The 10,000-nt window shown below is 39.1% G+C and overlaps 1 protein-coding gene across 1 annotated transcript; it reads right to left on the reverse strand.

The window, feature by feature from the left end:
• Positions 1–631: 631 nt before the first annotated feature.
• LOC122739202 (DNA endonuclease RBBP8-like) lies at positions 632–3,079 on the reverse strand. Its single transcript, XM_043981027.1, is given in 2 exon segments — positions 632–2,571; positions 2,574–3,079. Coding segments are annotated over 2 exon segments (2,412 nt in total). The 5' UTR covers positions 3,046–3,079.
• Positions 3,080–10,000: the final 6,921 nt, after the last annotated feature.

Here is a 10,000-nt window from a genome sequence, read left to right on the forward strand (position 1 = left end):
CTATGCTCAATAAAGAGCTATAATAATTAAAATTAAAAAAAATAAGACCTGTATTAGTCAAATGTCTCTCTTGTTCTGCACAGAGCTTTAAGTGGGAGACACCTCCACTTTAAGAACCCATGTATTTTTCAGGGTCCAATGCAAATTGGGTGGTGTTGATTGGGGTAAGATATACTTTAGGGCATGGGTGTCAAACACCAGGCATTTAGGCAACTACTAAATGTGGGCAAACAAGATTAAAATACAATTGGGAAATATTTAACAGAATACATTTTAAAACAATAAAATAAATAATGTTAATACATGGGTTTTTTTTGAAATCTATCACAATCTTTCTTATTATATTTAGATATTACAAAAAACAAAGGATAAAATCCACCCCTTTAAGTTACACAGTGCAAAATGGAAGCACCCCTTTGTTTCAAAGGTGCAAAATCAAGAAAAAATGCGTAAGCACAATAAATGTACTTAAAATTATTTTAAATAATATTTCCTGATATATTGTATTTAAATGATATAGAAATTAGGGTATTGGAGATTTGAGAGGGGAACAAATGAGTTTTTTATTTCAACTTTAATTATAAATAAATGAGGAATTTTGTTCTGGCACCTTATACAATTTCCTCAATATCTATGGCTTCTGTTCTTTGCCTTTTGGAGAAAACATTGCGTTGTAAGGCTGCCGCCTTTTGGGACGTGGACAAGGATCAAGATCTTCCTTAATGTACTTTCTGTCCACACAAGTTTGAGTTGAAGGAAACCCAACTTCCCAGAAATTTTCAGGTGTGTTAGGAGGAATATAGTGGAAACGGTGTCTTGAACAGGAAGCTAGTTTCGTTTCTCTTTCTTCTTCTGGAATATCTGCATAATAAATTTCACATTCTTTACATGTGTGTCCAAGCAATTTTCTCCTCTCTTCTTTTTTCCGTATCACCTCAATGTGAGGGAAATTTTGCAATGTGGTCTTTCTTTCGTCATCTTTAAAATAAGGCTCCACAAATGCTTTTTGTTTGACTTTATCTGGTATAACTTCATGACTGTTTAGTTTCTTTGCAGCAACTGATAATTCTTCATCTTCTACTTGGAGATTTTCTTCTTGCTCACACAATGGAGAACTATCTGCCAAATAGGATTCGTATTCTTCATGTGTTGACTGATCAAACAATTCTGTTAGACTATCATTCACTTTTCTTTCTCACTTTGGACTTTTCTGCTCCTGCTTCTTGATTTTTAAAAGCACAGTTTCACTAATCAAGGTACAATCCATGTCCATAGTCTCGCCTGCTAATCTTGATTGACTACCATCCTTTGTATCTATTACAGTAATGTCTATTTTATATTGAGAAAGATCTGCTGCTGGATCTATACTCCACTGGATATTTTCCAGGGATGATTTATCTTGATTATCTTGTAGAGCTTGTGCTTTAGTTACTCTACAAGGATTTAACTGAAGAACTGAGGCAAGTTCACAATCTCCATATCCCATCCTGCCTTTCATTTTTATTGGCTCATAACCACCAGTAACCTCATATCCTTGGCTTTTCTCTTGACGGTGGATAGTTGAAAATTGATCTGATAGATCCAGGGGCTTGTCCATTACAGAGTCTCCATTGACGGAAGGATGCGTATCCCCTCGGAAAGGAAAAGCATTTTCTTTATCAAAAGAGGTTTGGGAACAACGTCCACTTTCTTCTTTAGTCTTCTTCCTTTTGGCTCCTCTGCCTCCCAGTGGTTTCGATGGCACAAAAAGATCACTTTTCTCAATAGCTGCATCTTCTGGATTATCAGTCTGAACCTGTGCACTTACTGACTCATTTATATTCTTTCTCACAAGCATTTGCTTAATGGAATAAGAATGATCAATAACAGTGCTTGCTTGAGAACCAAGATTAAGGCATGTAACAAGGCTGGTGTCTTCAGATTTGGATCTAGGTTTCTGTGGTCTAGAATTAGAAGTATTACTGAGGGAAATTGTTTTGAGATGGGACTTTTTTCCAGCCTCTAAAAGAGAAGGGGACAAGCTTGTATTCAAGCTTAAGCCATTTTTCACATTTGAAGTAGCCCCCAAACCAGGAGAAGATGCTTGAGCAGACCAGTCAAGTTCTGGTGGAGTCCTTGGAGGGGAATCTGAAAATCTCAAACCATCTTCATTATTTTTTGTAGATTCCTGAAAGGATTGTTTCTTTGGCTCTGCTTCCTGATGATGGTTCAGTTCTTCACTGAGAGGATTCAGAGTACTTTGAGAGTCAGTTTCTTGAACACCAAGTCCAAGTGTTTCCGCAACCACTGCAGCTAAGCTAAAAGATGATTTCTCAATAGGATAACTGTTGGCATCTTGGATATTGGTCATAGGTGATAATGCTTGATCACAAGTGTCTGCTACAAGAATTTCAGTTTCATAGTAGTTTTGCTGCAGCTGAGTTGAAGACTTTAGACCTTTCGCTAATTTATTTGTACATAGGGGGTGCTCCATATCAGTATGTGTTTGCTCTATATAGTGAACATGTAGGTTCTCCTTCTTTCTTCGTAGTCTGTTAAGTCCAGGAAATGAGAAAGTCAATATAGGTGAACTGGGATAATTTCCTCCTCAGGCTCAGCTGCTTTATGCTGTTTCTTCTCAATTTTCTGATGTAGTTGTTCTGAAAGTTTTTTGTTTTCTTCTTGTAAGGCATTCTTATCATTCATAAGTTCACTGATAAGTTTAAGATTTTGTTGCTGGGTATTTTCAAACTCCTGTTGTTTTTTCCTCATGTGTTCTTCAGTCACTGCGCAACAGTCACATAACCCTGCTCTTAACCGATCTTCCAAAACTTTAATAGTGTCATGAAGGGCTTTCTGTTGCTCTCTCAGTGGTTGATTTTTGGTAAAAAATTCTTCCAATCTTTGTGCATCTAAAATCCGGTCTTTTTTCAGCTTGGTTACTTTGATCTGTAAGGCTTGTACTTCTTTGTCATGACATTCCTTCAGTTTTGTCCAGAGATCTTTAAAATCACTGACTGTTTCTGCAGAATTGGGACTACTGCAACTACTTGCAGGAACACTCATCTTGCTTTCTCCAATCTTCTGCTTACCTGATGTTATCTCCTCACCTTGATGTCACATTATACGGTTATGAAGTTGTCTCCCAGCGGGAGCTTGGGGGGGGGGGAGAAGAGGGTGGCCTCTCACTGCCCGGCCGGAAGTAGGGGGAACTCCAGGTAAGAGGGACTGAAGGACCTGAGGAAACGCCAGGCAGGCGGACTTCAGGAAAGGTCTCTGGGCGCCTGTGAGACCGAGGAGTGGTCCCCGTAAAGGAGACCCCTCCGGGCGCTGGAGTGAAGTGTTCATACATTAGGAATTTTAACTCTTTTATATGTGTGTGTGTGTGTGTGTGTGTGTGTGTGTGTGTGTATGTAGGTGTGTGTATATAATTGATATAATCAGCAGAGGGAAGGCACTAGCATTAAAAGGGATTGGTCAAGATTTCTTATAGAAGGTGGGATTTTGGTGGGAGTTGAAGAAAATCAGGGAAGCCAGTAGGTGGAGATGAGAAGGGACAGCAGGGAGCCCAGAGGGTTCCAAATTGTGAATGACTTTGAATGACCAACAGAAGATTTTATATTTGATCCCTTGGCCATAGCGAGCCACCAGATTTTATTGAATAGGTGAATGACACATTCAGTTCTGTGATTTAAGAAGATTAATTTGACATCTGAGAAGAGAATGGATTAGAATGGGAAAGACTAGATAGGGAGACCAATGAAAATGCTATTACAATAGTCCAGGTATGAGTTCATGAGGGCTGACAGCAGGATGATGGCAGTGTCAGAGAGAAGGAAGCTTATACAAGAGATATTATAAAGTTAAAATTGTATATGAGAAATGAGAGTGAGGAGTCAAGAAGGACACCCAGGTTGCGAACCTGAGTGACTGGGAGGATGGTGGTGCCCTCAGTAGCCATAGGGAAATTTGGAAGGTGGAGGGTTTGGGGTGGGGGGGGAAGGATAATGAGTTTGGTTTTAGACATGTTGAGATTAAGTGGTCTATGGGAAATCCAGCTTGAGGTATACATTAACATTACTGCTTCTGCAGAAAATTTTAAAGGAAGGAGACAGAAATATGGCAGTAATGGGGTGCATTTATTGCTTTTCTTAAGTCTGTAGTATCCAATTGGGCAGCTTCTCCATCTTCCTATGTCCACTAGAAAAGGCATGAAAGTGTAGGCTGTTTCCTGGACTGCACAGATATGGGAAGGAGGTGTAAATTGGCTGAGAGGAAAAGTGTCTTGAAGTGAGTGTTTTGTAACAATGAGCACATGCTCCTCTGCCTAGTGAAAAAGGATAGTAAACTGCAGCACCTGTTCCTGAATTAAATTGAGTGAATGACTGCTATAATCCTTTGTTCCAGCACTAGATGGACATGGATTTTTTTCCTAAGCAAATTAAATTCTTAATTCCTTCTCTTGCAGATGAGAAGACTGAAAAAAGGAAAAGAACTCCAACTTGAGAGGCAGGGTTTGCTTTGGGGGTAGAGCTGGGAAGTGTTTGGATTGGCACATGTTATAGTACAGGTGGTTAAGCCTTCTTGATTTGACTATGCTTTTACTAATCCAATCAAACCACTTATTTAACTGTGACTTTGGGGTTTAGTTACTGAAAGCAAGCACTGCATCTGGAAGAAATCCAGTGGGCTGGTAGGTGTGTGCTGAGTTGTTGAAAAATGAATCATGATTGACAAGTGCTCTTAGGTGAAGAACCTGGGATGTTAAAGTGAGAGGGTAACATGTTAAGTTACTCATAGTCGCCTGATCCAAACCTTATATAAGACATAGGAAATAGTTATTTGTAAAAGGATTGCACAGTATACCCTCATTACAACAGATCTGCACTAATGAATTTCATTTTAAGTCTCTAAGGATCCCCTTAAAGGTTAATTCAATTTGCATTTCTTGGGTACTAATTGTGTGCCTATCACTATGCTAGTATGTGTGGAGGATTCGGAAGACTATTAAGGCACAGTTTTGCTCTTAAATAGCTTGCAGTTTTATTGGGGCTACATACACATATGAATGAATGTCAGAAAAAAAAAAGAATACAGTCAAGTGTTGAAAGTAGTGGTATGGTTAGTGTAGTTCAAAGATTAGAGAAGACAACATAATTAAGGAAGCCTTCATGGGAAAATACTTAGAGAGGTGGAAGGGACGTTACAGAAATCACAGATTTTCACAATCTTATGGGACCTCAGCAGCCATCTAGTCCAACCCACATCAGAAAGAAATACTTATTATAACATATGTAACAAGTGGTCATCTAGCCTCTTTTGAGAAGACTTCAAAAGAGGGAGAATTTACTACCTCTTGGGGCAGGGTTAGTGTTTGCAAACAGGTTAGGATTAGGGTTCAATATAGCCAACCTTTTCTTTTCTTTTCTTTTCTTTTCTTTTCTTTTCTTTTCTTTTCTTTTCTTTTCTTTTCTTTTCTTTTCTTTTCTTTTCTTTTCTTTTCTCTTGTCTTGTCTTGTCTTGTCTTCCCTTCCCTTCCCTTCCCTTCCCTTCCCTTCCCTTCCCTTCCCTTCCCTTCCCTTCCCTTCCCTTCCCTTCCCTTCCCTTCCCTTCCCTTCCCTTCCCTTCCCTTCCCTTCCCTTCCCTTCCCTTCCCTTCCCTTCCCTTCCCTTCCCTTCCCTTCCCTTTTCTTTTCTTTTCTTTTTTGTTTGTTTATCACACCACACTGCAAATGTATGTTGCTTATGATCTACTAAAATACTTGTACAAACTTCTGTCTGATCATGCTGTTCCCATTTTGTACTTGTGAAGTTGATTTTTTGAACCAAGGTAGAAACCTTTTATTCCAATTGAAATTCATCTTATTAGATCCAGTCCAATGATCTGGCCTATAAAGGTCTTTTTTGGATCCTGACTCAGTCATTCAGTATTGTATGTTAGCTCTCCCAACCCAGCTTTGTGCTATCTGAAATTTGAAGAGGATATCACTTATGCCTTTGATAAAAAATGTTAAACAGCACAAGGCTAAGCACAAATCTATGAAGAACCCCACTGGGAAACGCCTGCCAAGTTTGAAGTGGAAACATGAAGGACTGCTCTGCATTATTCTAGCCATTTAATGGTATTAGAGTTTGGTCCATATTTCTCCATCTTTTGCACAAGAATAGTATGAATATTTGTTTTATTTTAAATTATAAAAGTATTTTATTATTTTCCAGTTACATGTAGAGATAATTTTCAACATTTGTTTTTATAAGATTTCTAGTTTCAAATTTTTCTCCCTTCCTCCTCCCCATGACAGCAAGTAATCTGATATAGGTTATATATGTACAATCACATTAAACATATTTCTGCATTAGTCTTGCTATGAAAGAAGAATCAGATCAAAAAGGAAATACCTCAAAAAAGAAAAACAACAACACCAACAACAAAATAAATAGTATGGTTCAATCTGCATCCATAAGAATAGTATGGGTATTTGATCTAAGACTTTGCTAAATCCAAGTGACTAATATAAACTGTGAGATTTAAAATTGGATATTAGATCATAAATCTCCCCTCTTTAACCTTTCCCTTAATTTATCTCCCAGATTAGTAAATGGAAGAAGCTTCTGGTTTTCTAGTTAGAGCTTTTATTGTATGGTAGTCACAAGGTGATGTTGATTAGAAGGATAGGAAAGTAGAAATACAATACAAATCGTCTTAAGTCTAAGCTTAGTCTATATTCCGTATAAAACTCACCAAAAGCCCAAGGCCACCTTTGGGGAGAGAGAGACTGCGTCAAGCACGTGCTGCTGCTAACCGGGAGCCTAGCCCAGTCGAATTCTCGTCAGCATCAGCCTGTGCAGCGCAGTCAGGAGACCAGCAGAGCAGGAAAAAGCCCCCACTTCCGTTCTCTCCTTGCCTTTTAAGCTTGCACCCCAGAAGTGGAGTGCTAGCAGGCAGTCTGACGTGCGCAGCAGGCGGACTGGCGTGCGTAGCTCATGCCGTTGGTCTCCTCCCCGAAAGGGTGGTCCTTCAGTTATCCTAACCGACTGTTAAAAGACTTTTATTTTTTTTTAACCACAATACTATACTATATACTAATTTAGTGAGCTTGTAAAACAAAAGGGAATAAGGAGTCTAGTATGTATCAGTATCGACATATTGGCTTTTAATAATTACCCCCTCTCTTGCTCCAGGAGACGGTCACTAACCATCTTTTTTTTTTGGGGGGGGTGGAGCAATGAGGGTTAAGTGACTTGCCCAAGGTCACACAGCTAGTAAGCATCAAGTGTCGGAGGCTGGATTTGAATTCAGGTCCTCCTGAATCCAGGGCCGGTGCTTTATCCACTGAGCCACCTAGCTGCCCCCACTAACCATCTTTTTAAATGGCCATTCTAAAATTTTCCCAAGGAATCAAAGTCAAGCTGTTTGGCCACATGTTCTGATTCTGTCTTCTTTTCTTTTTGAAAAAGTGGGATAACACTTGCCATTCACCAGTCCTACAGAAGGAGCTTTCTGATTTTCCATGATCTTTCCCTTATGGTAGCTCACCAATCACACCTACTGGACATTATAGTACCCCATGATATAGTTATCTGGGCCAAATGACCTGAACACATTAAGAGCAAGTAGTTCAACCTTTCATTTTAAAGATGAGGAAACTGAGGCCAGGAGAGTTTAAATGATTTATCTAGGATCACTGAGGAGGAGGTGATGTTAACTTGAGACTTGAATGATAGGGAGGATTTGGAGAGGAGCCAGAAGAAGGAAGGCCAGACAAGGGAAACAGATTGAATAAAACATGGGAATGTATAAATTGTGTGTAGTGGATATTCTGACTGGAGTGGAGGGTATATGTTGGAGACCAGAAAGGGACAAGTTTTAATAAATATGGTAGCCCCATATTATGGAGGCTACATATGAGGCTATATGGAGGCTATATTATATGAGTACAGGGATGGGGACTTTGAATTTTATCCCATAGGTTATGGGATGCCACTGAAGTCTCTGGAGGAGACTGCCTTATGTATAATTTTCCACTTTTTACTCCTTTACCCCTTGCATCTGTGTCATCAGCTCCTGTCAATTTTACTTTTGTAACATCTCTCATATAAGCCCCCTCCTTTCCTCTGACATTGCCACCACCTTGATGTAAGCCCTCATCTCTTCATGCCTGCACTATTTCAGTAACCTGTGGTTGGTCTCTCTGCCTCAAATCTCTTCCCACTTTAGTCCATCCCCTACTCAACAGCCAAATTGATCATCCTAAAGCACAGGTCTAACTCATACCTCTCTTCCCTAACACCACTAAATAAATAACTTCTACCTTCACTATTAAATTTTTTTAAAACTCTGGTTTTTAAAATCTTTTATAACCTGGCCTTTTCCAACTTTTTAGTATTTGTACATCCTACTCCCCTCCGTAAACATTGTGATCCCAATAACAATTGCTTCCTTGCTTCTCCTTGCACATGACACCTCATTTCCCCATTCTTGGAATTTTCATTCACTGTCTCTCATGCCTGGAATTCTCTCATTCCTCATTTCTGGCTCCACGATTCCCTGGATTCCTTCAAGTCTCAGCTAAAATCTCACCTTTTGTAGGAATCCATTTCAGTCATTTTAGGTCCTTACCTCTGAGATTATCTCTAATATATCTTGTATATGTCTCATTTGTACATGGCTGTTTGCATGTTATTGGTGAGCAACTTGAGAGCAGAGATGACTTTTTGCTTCTTTGTATCCCCAGCACTTTCCACACAGTGCCAGGCCAATACTAAGCACTTAATAAATTCTTGTTGAATTGACTTAGATTGCCCTCAAGAACATGGCATTTTCATGGTGAAAGACAATATATAGAGGTGTTGTATGAAAGGGAAGGTCAATAAGGACCCACTTGGGGACCTGATAAGACTAACCCCAGGGTAATGTGGAAGCCCAGAACCCCAAACAACATAAAGCAAAAGCTCACCTCTAAGGGCCAGGGGGCCCAGAGGTGGATTCCACTGTTCTGTTGGGAAGGGATGAGGATGATGGCTAAAGAGTATACAGAATGTTAGGGAAAAGCCAGTAGAAACATTGGTGAGCTGCCTTGTGGCTGACAAAAAGAATACATATTTATTTAAATTGGAACTGATGGGTTTTGAATCTCCATGTGTTTTGAAAGTTTTGACTTTTATTCTTTGATCATTTTGAGTGTAACCTGGCAATATAAAGTAGAAAACCAGCTGAATGCACTTTGATCTCATATTTCAAAACTCACCTTTATTTTGAACCTGAGTGGAGAAAATTATAGTTAAAATTGAAACCAGTAAAATTTTGGGAGGATCTCTATGTCCTCAACACTGCAATCAGTAGGACTCTGGACCCCTATCCCAGCATTTTCTATAAAGAATTTAAATAAAACATTGTTATCAAAACAAATTCCAGGTTGCACTGCACGTCATAATATACTAACTTCTCCGGATTATCCTGAAATAATTTCCAGAGGCTGGAAAGAACTAAGGTTGATTGGAAAAGTCAAAGTAGTTCTTTCATACGACATTTTTCCCTCCTAAGAAAAATATACTCTTTCAGCTCCTATTATAGTTTGACCTCTGTAGCCAATTTTTAGGAAGATTTTAATTTAGGCTCCAGATTTGCTATGAGGTGATGATTAGATAAGCAGGTTGAAGGACACAAAAAAACTGGAGTCTTCACATCTGGATGAATTCAGGGCAAACTTGTTGAGGAGAATTATAGAATAATAGAAACAGAATGTTCAAGCTAGATGGAATCTTAAAGACCATCTATTCAAGCCCTCTTATTTTCAGATGAGGAAATTGGGGCTCATAAAAGTAATCATTTTATTCTACTATATTTTATCTCCCTTTTATGGACAAATGCCTTGAACTATCCATCTATACTCATCCCCTGGCTGACTATCAAAGGTAAACATGTTGGTAGAGTTTGTCAGATGGTTTTAAAAGATGTAGACACACAGAATTCCTTGAAACAGGGGTAGTCATGTAGCACCCTGCCTTGAGAGTCAGGATTG

This window comes from Dromiciops gliroides, chromosome 2 (assembly GCF_019393635.1).
Source record: "Dromiciops gliroides isolate mDroGli1 chromosome 2, mDroGli1.pri, whole genome shotgun sequence".
Lineage (NCBI taxonomy): Eukaryota > Metazoa > Chordata > Mammalia > Microbiotheria > Microbiotheriidae > Dromiciops > Dromiciops gliroides.